At 39.9% G+C, this 16,620-nt stretch overlaps 1 protein-coding gene across 1 annotated transcript in view; it reads right to left on the bottom strand.

Moving 5' to 3' along the window:
• Positions 1-7,813: 7,813 nt before the first annotated feature.
• Positions 7,814-16,620, bottom strand: part of LOC115178775 (GTPase IMAP family member 7-like) — a 39,130-nt gene continuing 30,323 nt past the window's right edge. The window contains exon 4 of the mRNA XM_029740087.1: positions 7,814-10,353. Coding sequence (XP_029595947.1) covers positions 9,479-10,353 — 875 coding nt within the window. The 3' untranslated portion in view covers positions 7,814-9,478. The remainder of the gene's footprint in view (positions 10,354-16,620) is intronic.

Raw genomic sequence — 16,620 nt, 5'->3', positions numbered from 1 at the left:
GCCCCACTGCAAAATGTGTTGAAATGCAGGATGTAAGCTGTTTTCGTTTTTGAGCGGAGTTGGGGGTGTCATGGAAATTCTAATAAATTTTGAGGAGAGACGGTCAATCACCAATCAGGATATTACTTTATTCAAAACGTATTAATAACATTGATGAATTTTTACAATAATGAAGCTGGTCGACGAACCACCCTTAGATGATTCGTTGAGAGCCCAACGAGCGGATTTGAGCCACAGCATTTTATAGCAAAGTACATCCTCCTGAATGTTCATGACTAACAACAGATGTATGGAATGGGTTAGAAGGTTAGGATTTGTATGAAACATACTAATAGACAGTATCTGCTGTAAAGACTGTTCTCATTGTGTAGAAACCAGGGTCTGGCCCCCAAAACAAGGTTCCTCTCATAATTATCCATACTCGAGCCATCTCCACCCTGGCACCTCCCGGCAAACAAACACCAACTCATGCTATGGAATGCGGTATTTTAAGTTTTATCTCCAAAGGCATCGTAAATCCACTGTTAGCATTAAGCCCCAGAGGCCCATTCTCAGATCACACAGACAAAATAGAGGAGTTCTAAGAACCCCCTATTCTATTACCTAAAACAACCATTTGATGCAATAACAGTATTATAACATAATCTTGTAATTTCACTCTCACAGGGGGCCCCATGGGAGTATGTGCCCCAGGGCCCCAAATGCAGTAGTCTGGCCCTGCACTGCAGTAGACCTTCACCAGTGCTTCTCAACCAGGGATGATAGAACCCCTAGGGTTACTGGGCCTATCCACAGGGGGTACTTCAGAAGACTCATGGGATAACAGGCTTATTGGTCAAATGTACATGAGGGGTACTTCAGGGGTACTCCAGGCAGATCAAAATGATACAGTAACCAAAAAAGGTTGAGAAACACTAGCCTACACATACAGACACATTACAACAACAAAATTCACTGATCTCATGGCTTGCATATGGCTTGCGTTTTCTTGATAAATACATTTGGATGTAAACAAATATTTTGAAAAACATCTTAGTGAAAAGCTAATAGATATATAATGGAACATGTTCATATTTTGGGATATTCTTATTAGGTTCAATGTGAGCTAAACAAAAAATTGCAATTAGCAAGATAATTTTGTAATCAATCTATAACATGCCATGGATTTAAATCCAGCCAGCATGTCAATACAGTGTCATCATTCACCATGATTGTCCTACTAAAGGTTCCACTACTACAGCCTATCTTAAACCAGTTTGTTCCAGGGACCAGCAAGGCATGGCCTTCTTCCTTTTGGGACCGCTTTGGTAATAAATGATTGAAAATCGCTTTTTCGGCATAAAAAACACATTTTATTTATTGTATTTTTTACTTTACTCTAAATTAATGAATTATGTATTTACTTGGCTGCCTTCATGGTCTGTCTGTCTGTCTGTCTGTCTGTCTGTCTGTCTGTCTGTCTGTCTGTCTGTCTGTCTGTCTGTCTGTCTGTCTGTCTGTCTGTCTGTCTGTCTGTCTGTCTGTCTGTCTGTCTGTCTGTCTGTCTGTCTGTCTGTCTGTCTGTGTTGTACTCATGTCTCTCTCTATGCTGTCTTCAAACAATGTAACAATAACTGAATCTTTATAAACAAATAACAACCTTTCATTCTTTCGATATATACAGCGCCTTCGGAAAGTATTCAGACCCCTTGACTTTTTCCTCATTTTGTTATGTTACAGCCTTAATCGAAAATAGAGACCCGTTTCAATGAACTAGGTGTATGTCGGAGGATCACAACTTTACAGGAGAGCCGTTTGAGCATAAACTTTTTTTTAAAGATCAAAATGGGTTTTTTGCACCGGTTAATATTGTACATAAAAGCCTCTAAGAGAGGTGAGCACTAGATTATCCTCTCTGTCTCCTCACTGTCCGATCCGCTGCTTTGGTTGCTGCTTCACAATATCTTTCACATGACCCATCAATTTAGACAAGTGTGTCTGGGTACACGTCATCTAATATTAATAAAATACTTTTATCTGAACACTGTTGACCTAGAATTTTTCCTTTTACCATTTTTTGTCTTAATCTTTACTACACGACCTCACATGTGAATCCTTAAAGAGATGGGTGGGGCTGACTTAAGAGGGTGGGAACATTACTGAATGTGTGTAGACAAAGGAGAGCTCTCCAGTAAGTTCCAAAACATTCAAAGACCATTTTCTCAAATGTGAATTTACAAGTTTATCAACTTTCAAAGCAGAATTACTGACACATTGTTCCTGCAGATGCAGTGTATGATATACAATTTTGTAGCTCCGAGTCTCTACTTTTATCCAATGAAAAAAAACACAGTTTCAAATTTTGCTACATTGAATCAAGGCGGTCGGTCACATATTTTGCTTCATAATACCGATTTGAGCAGGTCGGTCACAATTAATTAAATTGTAAAAAATCCTCAGCAATCTACAAACAATACCCCATAATGACAAAGTGAAAACAGGTTTTTAGAATTTTTGCAAATAAAAATATAAAACAAAACAGAAATACCTTATTTACATAAGTATTCAGACCATTTGCTATGAGACTCAAAATTGAGCTCAGGTACTTCCTGTTTCCATTGATCACCCTTGAGATGTTTCTACAACTTAATTGGAGTCTACCTGTGGTAAATTCATGATTTGGAAAGGCACACAACTGTATATAAGGTCTTACAGTTGACAGTGCATGTCAGAGCAAAAACCAAGACATGCCTCTGATCTGGTGGACTCACTAAACAACACACAGTTTGTTTGTAAATTATGTCTAAGTGGATATCTGTAAATTAAAAACACAAGAAAATATTACTGTCTGGTGTGCTTGATATAAGGAATTTGAAATTATTTATACTTTTACTTTAGATACTTAAGTATATTTTAGCAATTACATTTACTTTTGATACTTTAGAATATTTAAAACCAAATACTTTTAGACTTTTACTCAAGTAGTATTTTACTGGGTGACTTTCACTTTTACATCAGTCATTTTATATTAAATTATCTTTACTTTGAATCATTAATGACAATTGGGTACTTTTTCCACCACTGGTTTTGAAGACATCAGCAGGAACTAGTTCAGCATGTTTCTAAACAAGGAAAGAAAATTGTAGGTAACTGACATGATGATAGATTAAAAAATGTCATCCGATTATTCAGGGGTAATTTCAGGTCAGGCTCACAAGCATGGTTACCATAGAACAAGACTCTGACCTGGATTCAATCCAAAGTGTATTATAGAGCAGAGCACTAGACAGATGACAATGATCCTTTTAAAGGCAATTTCCCCGCTGTTCACGGATATCACATTCATGGTTTAATCAAAGTTACAACAGGGAGACACCATCCAGCACAGAAGCAGAGAAAATGTCTATCTGGCCTTCTCTGAGTTCTATCAACAATAACCCTGGAAGCTGGTAGGAAATCCAAATATGGAAGTCCATCAGCTGTTACAGTTATAAAACGTCAGCTGTTTCAGAATTATAAACATCAGCTGTTACAGAGTTATAAAACATCAGTTGTTACAGAGTTATAAAACATCAGTTGTTACAGAGTAATTAACATCAGCTGTTACAGAGTTATAAACATCAGCTGTTACAGAGTTATAAAACGTCAGCTGTTACAGAGTTATAAACATCAGCTGTTACAGAGTTATAAACATCAGCTGTTACAGAGTTATAAACATCAGCTGTTACAAAGTTATAAACATCAGCTGTTATATAGTTATAAACATCAGCTGTTACATAGTTATAAACATCAGCTGTTACAGAATTATAAACATCAGCTGTTACAGAGTTATAAACATCAGCTGTTACAGAGTTATAAACATCAGCTGTTACAGAGTTATAAACATCAGCTGTTACAAAGTTATAAATGTCATCTGTTATAAACATCAGCTGTTACAGAGTTCTAAAACATCAGCTGTTACATAGTTATATATACATCACCATATACTACCCACCACTGCGACCTGTACGCTCTCGTTGGCTGGCCCTCGCTTCATACTCGTCGCCAAACCCACTGGCTCCAGGTCATCTACAACACCCTGCTAGGTAAAGTTCCCCCCTATCTCAGCTCGCTGGTCACCATAGCAGCACCCACCTGTAGTACGCGCTCCAGCAGGTATTTCTCTCTGGTCACCCCCAAAGCCAATTCCTACTTCGGCCGCCTCTTCTTTTAGTTTTCTGCTGCCAATGACTGGAACGAACTACAAAAATCTCTAAAACTGGAAACACTTATCTCCCTCACTAGCTTTAAGCACCAGCTGTCAGAGCAGCTCACAGATTACTGCACCTGTACATAGCCCATCTATAATTTAGCCCAAACTACTACCTCTTCCCCTACTGTATTTATTTATTTAGCTCCTTTGTACCCCATTATTTCTATTTCTACTTTGCACTTTCTTCCACTGCAAATCTACCATTCCAGTGTTTTACTTGCTATATTGTATTTACTTTGCCACCATGGCCTTTTTTGCCTTTACCTCCCTTATCTCACCTCATTTGCTCACTTTGTATATAGACTTATTTTTCTACTATATTATTGACTGTATGTTTGTTTTACTCCATGTGTAACTAACTCTGTGTTGTTGTATGTGTCAAACTGCTTGCCAGCTCGCAAATGTAAATGAGAACCTGTTCTCAACTTGCCTACCTGGTTAAATTAAGGTGAAATAAAAAATAAATCAATAAAAAAATAGTTATAAACATCAGCTGTTATAGAGTTATAAACATCAGCTGTTACAGAGTTATAAACATCCGCTGTTATAGTTATAAACATCAGCTGTTACAGAGTTATAAACATCAGCTGTTACAGAGTTATAAACATCCGCTGTTATAGAGTTATAAACATCAGCTGTTACAGAGTTATAAACATCAGCTGTTACAGAGTTATAAACATCCGCTGTTACAGAGTTATAAACATCAGCTGTTACAGAGTTATAAACATCAGCTGTTACAGAGTTATAAACATCCGCTGTTATAGAGTTATAAACATCAGCTGTTAAAGAGTTATAAACATCAGCTGTTATAGTTATAAACATCAGCTTTTATAGTTATAAACATCAGCTGTTACAGAGTTATAAACATCAGCTGTTACAGAGTTATAAACATCAGCTGTTACAGAGTTATAAACATCCGCTGTTATAGAGTTATAAACATCAGCTGTTAAAGAGTTATAAACATCAGCTGTTAGAGTAATAAACATCAGCTGTTACAGAGTTATAAACATCAGCTGTTATAGTTATAAACATCAGCTGTTACAGAGTTATAAACATCAGCTGTTACAGAGTTATAAACATCAGCTGTTACAGAGTTATAAACATCAGCTGTTACAGAGTAATAAACACCAGCTGTTAGAGTAATAAACATCAGCTGTTAGAGAGTAATAAACATCATTTGTTAAATAGTTAATAACATCAGCTGTTCTAGAATTATAAAATGTCAGACGTTATGGTTATAAACATCAGCTGTTACAGAGGTATAAACATCAGCTGTTACAGAGTAATAAACATCAGCTGTTACAGAGTTATAAACATCAGCAGTTACAGAGTTATAAACATCAGCTGTTACAGAGTTATAAACATCAGCTGTTAGAGTTATAAACATCAGCTGTTACAGAGTTATAAACATCAGCTGTTAGAGTTATAAACATCAGCTGTTAAAGAGTTATAAACATCAGCTGTTAGAGTTATAAACATCAGCTGTTAGAGTTATAAACATCAGCTATTACAGAGTTATAAACACCAGCTGTTAAAGAGTTATAAACATCAGCTGTTAGAGTTATAAACATCAGTTGTTATATAGTTATAAACATCAGCTGTTACAGAGTTATAAACATCAGCTGTTACAGAGTTATAAACATCAGCTGTTATAGTTATAAACATCAGCTGTTACAGAGTTATAAACATCAGCTATTACAGAGTTATAAACACCAGCTGTTAAAGAGTTATAAACATCAGCTGTTAGAGTTATAAACATCAGTTGTTATATAGTTATAAACATCAGCTGTTACAGAGTTATAAACATCAGCTGTTACAGAGTTATAAACATCAGCTGTTATAGTTATAAACATCAGCTGTTACAGAGTTATAAACATCAGCTGTTACAGAGTTATAAACATCAGCTGTTATAGTTATAAACATCAGCTGTTACAGAGTTATAAACATTAGCTGTTATATAGTTATAAACATAATCTGTTACAGAGTTATAAACATCAGCTGTTAAAGAGTTATAAACATCAGCTGTTACAGAGTTATAAAAATCAGCTGTTACAGAGTTATAAACATCAGCTGTTACAGAGTTATAAACATCAGCTGTTACAGAGTTATAAACATCAGCTGTTAAAGAGTTATAAACATCAGCTGTTAGAGTTATAAACATCAGCTGTTACACAGATATTAAACAGTTTTAAAGCAATCACTATAGTAAAAAGATTATTAGTAATAAATTTCATCAAACAGTAGTTGTAAACTAATCAGATCATCAGACAGTGTCCACAGAAGGTTATCAATATAATACAAAAGTGAATAATCAGTCCTCGGTTCTTTAACTTGTACCTTCAGTAACTTGCTCTGGTGTCATTCACTATATCAACAGATATGAGAACAAACCATAACAAGTCTGGTGACTATAAACCCGCACCTTGAGTGTCACAAATAGAACGATGTATATCATGTGTATTACAGAATCTCTACATATGCTAAACATTGTGTTGATCACTCTACACTAAATATGAGATTTGGGGAACTTACATTTCCCCATTGGGTTTGTGTTGTGGGAGGTACCTGTGGGGTTTGTACCAAAAGGCACCTAGTACACTTTATAGTGCACGAGGGCCCTGGTGAAGGGAATAGGGTGCCATTTGTGACACATCCCACATGTGCTGATGTGTTTCAGACAGTCCTTCCTATTTAGATACCTATCTCTCACCACAGGTGGATGAAATGTCTGCTTTGTTCTGAAGTCATCAACATGATGCACTGACTTCCCTCACAGTCCTTCTCATCACGAGGTGTGTTTTGGTGGAATGACGTCCTTCTCATCACGAGGCGGGCCGGGTGCCTACAGGCTGACCCCGGTCATCAGTTGAACAGTGTTTCCTCCGACACGTTGGTGCGGCTGGCTTCCGGGTTAAGCGGGCGGGTGTTAAGAAGCGTGGTTTGGTGGGTCATGTTTCACGCATGACTCGACCTTCGCCTCCCCAGCCCATTGGGGAGTTGCAGCGATGAGACAAGATCGAAATTGTGGAGAAAAAAGGGTAAAATACAATCTTCATTGAAATAATTCACCACCAGAGTTCTAATCTGCCCTAGAGGCACCAGGGAATCAAGATGCAAGGAGTTTTGTAGGTTATTACAACAATGGGGGCAATAAAACTAAAGGAGGATTTACCTAAATTGGTCGAGACCAGAGGGACCTCAAGAGTTAACTAATCTTACGAGCAGCTTTGGTAGCTCATTATGTCATACGTTAGCAACAAAGTTAGGTACGTTGGAAGCTTCTGTTGTAGAGCTTTGTAAACAAAAAGGGAGGAATGAAGTGATCTACGGGACTTTAATGTGGACCAGCCAACCTTTTGATACAGGATGTAGTGGTGAGTATTAAAACTGTCACCTGTGAAGAGCACTATGGTAGACGGCATCCACAGTTTTAAGAGTAGTAGCTGCTGCAATCTGTTAAATGGTGTTACCTTAGTCAAGAACTGTCAGGAAGAACTGTCAGTCTGCTTCCTGCTATTTAGGGAGAGGCAAGATATATTCCTAAAACCGAGGCCCACTTTGCATACAGATTAATAATCCAAGTTAACAGATAAACCAATATTATTTTTATTAATAGTAAAGAGAACAGGTTCCAGTACCAGGAAACTAGACTTCACACCATCAGAAATCACACATTGAGTCCTGTTTGACAGAACATTCTCAAACCACTTTCAAGAAGCCTGATCCAGGCCTATTTCAGTCAACCTTTGAATGAGTGTGATGGTCAACAGTGTCCAAGGTCTTGGAAATAATGTTTCTGATCAAAGCAATTGAAAACATCTAAAACAAGCGTAGCAGCTGAAACTGTGCTCTGTCCAGGTCTAAAACCGGTTCACATTAAGAATAGAGTGGGAAGTTAAAAAAGTTTGTTGACAGTTGGCCAGGGATTCAACACTTTGGAAAGGCAAGATCATTTGCAAATTGTACGGTAGTTATCTAAGTCAGAAGGATCTCCTCCTTTATGTAGGGGGAGGACATGTCCTGCTTTACAGATCTTAAGGATATCACCAGAAACAACTGTAAAGTTATAATATAATGGTTCTGCGATAAATGGTGCAGAGAGTAAGAAGGGATTATGTGAATCAGCTATACATTTTTTACTTTCTTACACTTTAGCATAGCACTTAGTACATCATAGACATCAAATGGGGAAATGAAGATACAGTCTGTGAGTCTGTTAGTACATCGTTATCTACAAGGTCATGTGACTAGGGGACTCTCTAGTAGAATGATGTGCATTTTCAGAGATTATCCTTTCAAATAATTGGCCAGCTGAAGCTAAATGGTTATTAAAAGTACAACAAATTTAGTCTGGTATGGGACCAGAAGCTGTCAAAACCTGCTGGGACAACAAGGTAAAGGGGGATACTAGTCAGTTGTACAACTGAAACGTGTCTTCCGCAGTTAACCCAACCCACATTTAACCCAATCAGAGAAGTGCAGAGGGCTGCCGTAATCAACAGCCACATCTTCAGCACCTGGGGAACAGTGGGTTAACTGCGTTGGTCAGGAGCAGGTCAGATTTGTACCTTGTTAGCTCAGGGATTTGATCCAGTAACCATCCAGTTACTGGCCCAATGCTCTAACCACTTGGCTATCTGCCACCCCCAAGGGGAGGAGTTGTTTAAAATGTTTTACCACTTTCCAGAAGTTAGCGTGTATAGCATGTATATTATAGAGATCAGTCCTTTCAGGAGCCCAGATCATTTATTTATAAATCCCGTCATTGGATGGTTTGGTAGCTGGGTTTCCCAAGGGACTCCATAGGCTAACATAGCTAACCTAAATTGTAAATATAAACAAAAAAGAGTTGCCTGGTAATGTGTATGTATCTTCCAAATCTTGGAATGTTCTCAAACCATTACTGTCCATGATATCAGCATGGGTACGGATTCCACATTTGGACCATTGGGGAGATGCAAATGGCCGTCCTCAAGATAACAAGGCATTAGTGTGAAATAATAGCCAACATCTGATCTGAGGCTTTTGACCATTCTTTGTTCTTAATCATTGTTGGGGAAAAACTGGATCCAGATCAGATGTTGTGTACTATATGTATTGAATAGTATATGAATCCTATCAATTAAAATGTCAAATTTGGGCGCAATACATTTGCTTAAATTCTCAGAGATAAATTTATATTTATATTATATAACACAAGAATGAATCTTAATTTCAAAACAATCTGAGATGGTGGATGTGAAAATCTTATTTCTTCTGGTCTTCTGAGTTGAAATAGGTGTCCATGCATTGATAACCTTTAACAGCGGCTAATGCAGCTCCTGCTGCTAATGACAATGGAGAGCTGTACATGGCTCCCAACCCCAATGCAGCCGTACTGGCAAATGCTGACCACTTGCAGTCATTCAATTTCTCTTCTCTTCTTCTTCTTTCTTCCTCTTCCTGTCTCCTCTCTCTCTCTCTCTTCTCCTCTTCTTGTCTCTTCCTCTCCTCCTCCTCTTCGATCTTCATCTGGGCCTCCTGGTACATCTCATTGGTGTAGTGTTTTCCTCCATTCCTCGACACCATCTCCTCTATCTTCTCCAGCAGCTCTGGGACCTGAGTGTTGTGTTTTCTCTTGTCATTGATTAGGGAGTGATATCGGCCCCCACAGATATTGATGAGTTTCTGTAGATCTTTGCTCTCAGCCAGAAACTCCTTCACTGATTTACCCTCCAGTTGATCTCCATGTGTGAACAGAATGATGGTGTACATTGATGCTTCTTCTCCAAAGTTCTCCTGGATCCACTTCACAGTGTTCCTCTCCTCCTCTGTGAACCTCCCCAGTCTGATCACCAGCAGGAAGGCGTGGGGTCCTGGGACTGACATGTAGATGGCCTTTTCTATCTCACTTTCCATCTCTTCTTTAGACATTGTTGTGTCATAGAGCCCCGGGGTGTCGATGACATCAATCTTCCTCCCATCCACCACTCCACTCTGTTTCTCACTCTGAGCAGTCACAGACACTGGAGAAGCCTCCACTTTAAACACCTCTCTCCCCAGGATGGTGTTTCCTGTTGCACTCTTCCCTGCTCCAGTCTTCCCCACCAGAACTATCCTCAAGTTAGAGGGCTGCCCTGAAACTGTGGAAATAAACAAGAAATGATTGATTTGATAGTAGGTGTCTTGATATAAGGCTACTCTATGACCATGCATATATATATGTGTGTGTGTGTGTGTGTGTGTGTCTGTGTCTTTCCTGGTTGAGGGTTGACGAGACAAATGCTTCTCTTATCAATAAATAACATTCAGCTTATACACACATATATACCCCAAAGGACATTCCACCAGGGGTCTCTTCACAGTCACCAAGTCCAAAATTAAACTAAAAATAATAAAATATGAAGCAATTTCTCATGGAATGGCACACACAAACAAACACATTATTTTAATGTATTGTATTATTAAATATATATTTATACATTTATTTGTGTGACTGTCCTTGTCTATCAGTGTTTAGTTACTTGTCATGTTTTGTGTTTTCTGTTGACCCCAGAAATAATATATGCTGCCTCTGGAAAAGATAATGAGATCCAAACAAACAAACAACAAGTGTGTGTGTGTGTGTGTGTGTACCTTGGCATTGACCAGTGAAGTCTTGCTGACAGTGTCAACAGGAACAGAATCTTCAGAGTCCCTCCTCTTCCTCGTTCCATTTCTACTACTGCAGCCAATCAAAAACATGGAAACAGACAATGACCTCATTACAAAATAAAAAGTCCACATTTCTTCGGTGACACATGCAGCGTGTTTGGCAAAGTTCCAACGTTTATAGATGAGGATGAACTAAATTATATATTTTTTCTCATCTATTTGACTTTCAAACAATACAAATTATTAAACTATAAACTATAAAAAGAGTAATGTTATGTGGTATAACTGTTGTAAGACAAATTACAATCCCTAACAATGTAGCCTACATCAGGTGAACATAATGTACTCACATGTAGGGCTGGGCGATATGGACCAAAAGTCATATCCCAATATATTTAGGCTGAATATCGATATAAGATATATATCCCGATATTTTTTCCGCAAAGTGAGAGCAAATGTTCAGTCAAAGTCAAAGCCAGATATGACATGTCTCAAGTAGTTTTATTGAAACCGGCTATTTCAGTGAACAGCGGAAAAATCAAATGAATAAATAATAAACAGGGCTCTTCACCTGGTTCAGATTAAATGCTCAGCTGTTCAAATAACAATAACATGTAAACATAAACACTGTATAACAACAGGAGTACCTTTTTTGAAATCAAAGATACATAAGGTGCCTGACTTCAGTGTACATTTGTGGCAGTGCTTCTCGTGCAAAGTAGTTGCGACTGGGAAGCTCATATCTCGGGTCCATAGTTTTCAGTAGCTTGTTGTTTAAAATGTTTTACCACTTTCCAGAAGTTAGCATGTATAGCATGTATATTATAGAGATCAGTCCTTTCAGGAGCCCAGATCATTTATTTATAAATCCCGTCATTGGATGGTTTGGTAGCTGGGTTTCCCAAGGGACTCCATAGGCCAACATAGCTAACCTGAGTTGTAAATATAAACAAAAAGAGTTGCCTGGTAATGTTTATGTATCTGGTAATGTGTGTGTATCTGGTAATGTGTATGTATCTGGTAATGTGTATGTATCTGGTAATGTGTATGTATCTGGTAATGTGTATGTATCTGGTAATGTGTATGTATCTGGTAAGAGCATTCCAGAGCATGAGTTAATGTTTCTGTTCTGTACTGTACCAGGGAGAGATGGCTCCAGTATGGAGTTCCCCCAACTCCATACTGGAGCCATCTCTCCCTGGTACAGTACAGAACAGAAACATTAACTCATGCTCTGGAATGCTCTTTAGGTTTTATCCCCCAAAGACATCGTAAATCTCCTGTCAGTGTATAGACACTGGTCCTTCCGTCTTCAAGAGAGCGAGAGTTGCACCCCTTCTGAAAAAACCTACACTCGATCCCTCCCATGTCAACAACTACAGACCAGTATCCCTTCTTTCTTTTCTCTCCAAAACTCTTCAACGTGCCGTCCTTGGCCAGCTCTTCTGCTATCTCTCTCAGAATTACCTTCTTGATCCTAATCAGTCAGGTTTCAAGACTGGGCATTCAACTGAGACTGCTCTTTTCTGTGTCACGGAGGCTCTCCGCACTGCTAAAGCTAACTCTCTCTCCTCTGCTCTCATCCTTCTAGACCTATCTGCTGCCTTTGATACTGTGAACCATCAGATCCTCCTCTCCACCCTCTCCGAGTTGGGCATCTCCGGCGCGGCCCACGCTTCGATTGCGTCCTACCTGACAGGTCGCTCCTACCAGGTGGCGTGGCGAAAATCTGTCTCCGCACCACGCGCTCTCACCACTGGTGTCCCCCAGGGCTCTGTTCTAGGCCCTCTCCTATTCTCGCTATACACCAAGTCACTTGGCTCTGACATATCCTCACATGGTCTCTCCTATCATTGCTATGCAGACGACACACAATTAATCTTCTCCTTTCCCCCTTCTGATAACCAGGTGGCGAATCGCATCTCTGCATGTCTGGCAGACATATCAGTGTGGATGACGGATCACCACCTCAAGCTGAACCTCGGCAAGACGGAGCTGCTCTTCCTCCCGGGGAAGGACTGCCCGTTCCATGATCTCGCCATCACGGTTGACAACTCCCTTGTGTCCTCCTCCCAGAGTGCTAAGAACCTTGGCGTGATCCTGGACAACACCCTGTCGTTCTCCACTAACATCAAGGCGGTGACCCGATCCTGTAGGTTCATGCTCTACAACATTCGCAGAGTACGACCCTGCCTCACACAGGAAGCGACGCAGGTCCTAATCCAGGCACTTGTCATCTCCCGTCTGGATTACTGCAACTCGCTGTTGGCTGGGCTCCCTGCCTGTGCCATTAAACCCCTACATCTCATCCAGAACGCCGCAGCCCGTCTGGTGTTCAACCTTCCCAAGTTCTCTCACGTCACCCCGCTCCTCCGCTCTCTCCACTGGCTTCCAGTTGAAGCTCGCATCCGCTACAAGACCATGGTGCTTGCCTACGGAGCTGTGAGGGGAACGGCACCTCCATACCTTCAGGCTCTGATCAGGCCCTACACCCAAACAAGGGCACTGCGTTCATCCACCTCTGGCCTGCTGGCCCCCCTACCTCTGAGGAAGCACGGTTCCCGCTCAGCCCAGTCCAAACTGTTCGCTGCTCTGGCACCCCAATGGTGGAACAAGCTCCCTCACGACGCCAGGACAGCGGAGTCAATCACCACCTTCCGGAGACACCTGAAACCCCACCTCTTTAAGGAATACCTGGGATAGGATAAAGTAATCCTTCTAACCCCCCCCCCTTAAAATATTTAGATGCACTATTGTAAAGTGGTTGTTCCACTGGATATCATAAGGTGAATGCACCAATTTGTAAGTCGCTCTGGATAAGAGCGTCTGCTAAATGACTTAAATGTAAATGTAAATGTAATGAAAACTGTTGACACAGCAGATACTGTCTGCTATGCATTATAGGTGTCTTTCATACAAATCTTAAGCTTGTGACCAATTCTATAGATCATCTGAGCATGAATCGTTGACCAGCCATCATTATCGTAGAGCACTCAATCGATTCACTTTATATGTGTGTGTTGTATTGACCTGTTCCCTTATTAATAAGTGATGAAAGATTTCGTTTAAGTATAACTCTGACTTGTGTGATAAGTTTGTCTCTCCTCATTTGATAGTAAAGAAATGAACCACCACATGCCAGATCTTACAACGCCTGGATAGATATTTTACACATCAGCTAATCCTATCATGTGTTTTTGCAATCTGTCAGTCAACCATTGGTTGATGCATGCAACGTCTAAGCAGTGGAACGCGACCTTAGTCAGTACTGTCAAAAACCTGCAGGTGTGTCCCTCACAGCAACAACCTGCTATAAGATGGCTGTTCACCCAAGATCAGCCTCCTTGAACACGATACAGTATACTGCACTATCTCTGCACTAAACAAGGTACAGTATACTGCACTATCTCTGCACTAAGCAAGGTACAGTATACTGCACTATCTCTGCACTAAACAAGGTACAGTATACTGCACTATCTCTGCACTAAACAAGATACAGTATACTGCACTATCTCTGCACTAAACAAGATACAGTATACTGCACTATCTCTGCACTAAACAAGATACAGTATACTGCACTATCTCTGCATTAAACAAGGTACAGTATACTGCACTATCTCTGCACTAAACAAGGTAAATGTTTCAGGTAAAAGTCAAACCATAATTCTCCTTTCACTGTTCTACAATATTAAAACATGTGCATAAATACAACATATAGCAGAATGTGATTGTTAACAGCTACATGATTTGTTTTGACTTTTTGATGTTAAGTGATGCAATCATATGATTATTTATGCATAAATGTTAACAGACCTGGTATCAATAAAATGTCTACATATTATTGTGCTACAGTTATTCAAAAACTGTAGAGTAGATTGTTGTACAACATTTAATTAGTAAGGTAGTTAAGTTGAATACTCACTTTTAGTGTGGTTTCACAGATCTGTTAATTGTTGTCCCCTGTTGTCACAGATAGCTGAAGCAGTGGGCCTGCTGGTTTTGCATAGCCACATGCCCCGGGTGGGTGGAGATTTACCTCAACGACCAATGGAATGGTTTAAAACTCATGCGAAACTAAAGCGCCCAATGTGCTGCCCCTTACATTCTGCTAAGTTTCATTTTCCCTGCAACTAGTCATTTCTAGCCAATGAGAGAGTGTTGCTAGGCAAACATTATTCTACTCAAGACAGGTAGGATCTGAATTCTGATTGGGTGTCGCGTTTTAACCTTGGCTGCTTGCCAGAATCAGATAAAATGAAAGACAGACTTCTCCTTCTGGGAGAAAAAGGTTACAAAGTAAATAACAAATTAAACTACATTTTCAAATGTAATGTTATACCTGTCTAGCCTGGTACCAGATCTGGGGCGGCAGCATAGCCTAGTGGTTAGAGCATTGAACTAGCAACAAAAAGGTTGTCAAAAAGGTGTCAGAAACAGAAACATTGGTGTAGTGTTTTCCTCATGACAAAAGGTTGTCAAAAAGGAGTCAAAAAGGTTGCAAGTTCAAATCCCAAGCTGACAAGGTACAAATCTCTTGTTCTGCCCCTGAACAAGGCAGTTAACCCACTGTTCCTAGGCCATCATTGAAAATAAGAATTTGTTCTTATCTGACTTGCCTAGGTAAAAAAAAGTAAACATTATTTTTTTATCTGTTTGTTCTCCTAATACCATAAAACCCAGCTGTCAAAGACGGAAATGGTTCCTATCGTTTATCCACCATTCATTTTTCACATAAAGGACTATAGAAACACTTAAAATGGTAACACTATACTTTACACCCAGCATCATAGCACGGTCATAACCATGTCATATGTCATAATATGGTCATAACACTGTCATGATATATATTTAGACACGTTTGTAACATGTATTGCATTATTATGGTTATGACACCTACATAAGAGTCAGAACCCACAGAACCTACCACTGTAGTTATTTTATGGCTGGTTATGACACCTACATAAGAGTCAAAACCCACAGAACCTACCACTGTAGTTATTTAATGGCTGGTTATGACACCTACATAAGAGTACGATGAAAAAACATGACTGTTTTCTCTCAGCCTCATGACAAAATGTTTAAAATAGCTGATAGTAGAGTCACAATTCAACGGCTCAGACACAAGAGGTATGTGGCAGGGTCTACAGTCAATCAAAAATAAAAAATAAAACCAGCCTCGTCGCTGACCCCGATGTCTTGCTCCCAGACAAACTAAACAACTTATTTGCTCGCTTGAGGACAATACAGTGCCACTGACATGACCCGCTACCAAAGCCTGCATGCTCTCCTGCACCGCAGCCAACATGAGTAAAACATTTAAATGTGTTAACCCTCGCAAGGCTGCCGGCGCAGACGGCATCCCTAGCCGTGTCCTCAGAGCATGCGCAGACCAGCTGACTAGTGTGTTTACGGACATATTCAATCAATCCCTATCCCAGTCTGCTGTTCCCACATGCTTCAAGAGGGCCACCATTGTTCCTGTTCCCAAGAAAGCTAAGGTAACTGAGCTAAACGACTAGCACTCACTTCTGTCATCATGAAGTGCTTTGAGAGACTAGTCAAGGATCATATCACCTCCACCCTACCTGACAGCCTAGACTCACTCCAATTTGCTTACCGCCCCAATAGGTCCACAGATGATGCAATCGCCATCACACTGCACACTGCCCTATCCTATCTGGACAAGAGGAATACCTATGTAAGAATGCTGCTCATCGACTACAGCTCAAATTTTATTTATATAGCCCTTCGTATAT

Source organism: Salmo trutta, chromosome 38, assembly GCF_901001165.1.
Source record: "Salmo trutta chromosome 38, fSalTru1.1, whole genome shotgun sequence".
NCBI classification, from domain to species: Eukaryota; Metazoa; Chordata; class Actinopteri; order Salmoniformes; family Salmonidae; genus Salmo; species Salmo trutta.
The sequence above is the reverse complement of the archived record's forward strand: the minus strand, read 5'-3'. Positions and strand labels throughout refer to the sequence as shown.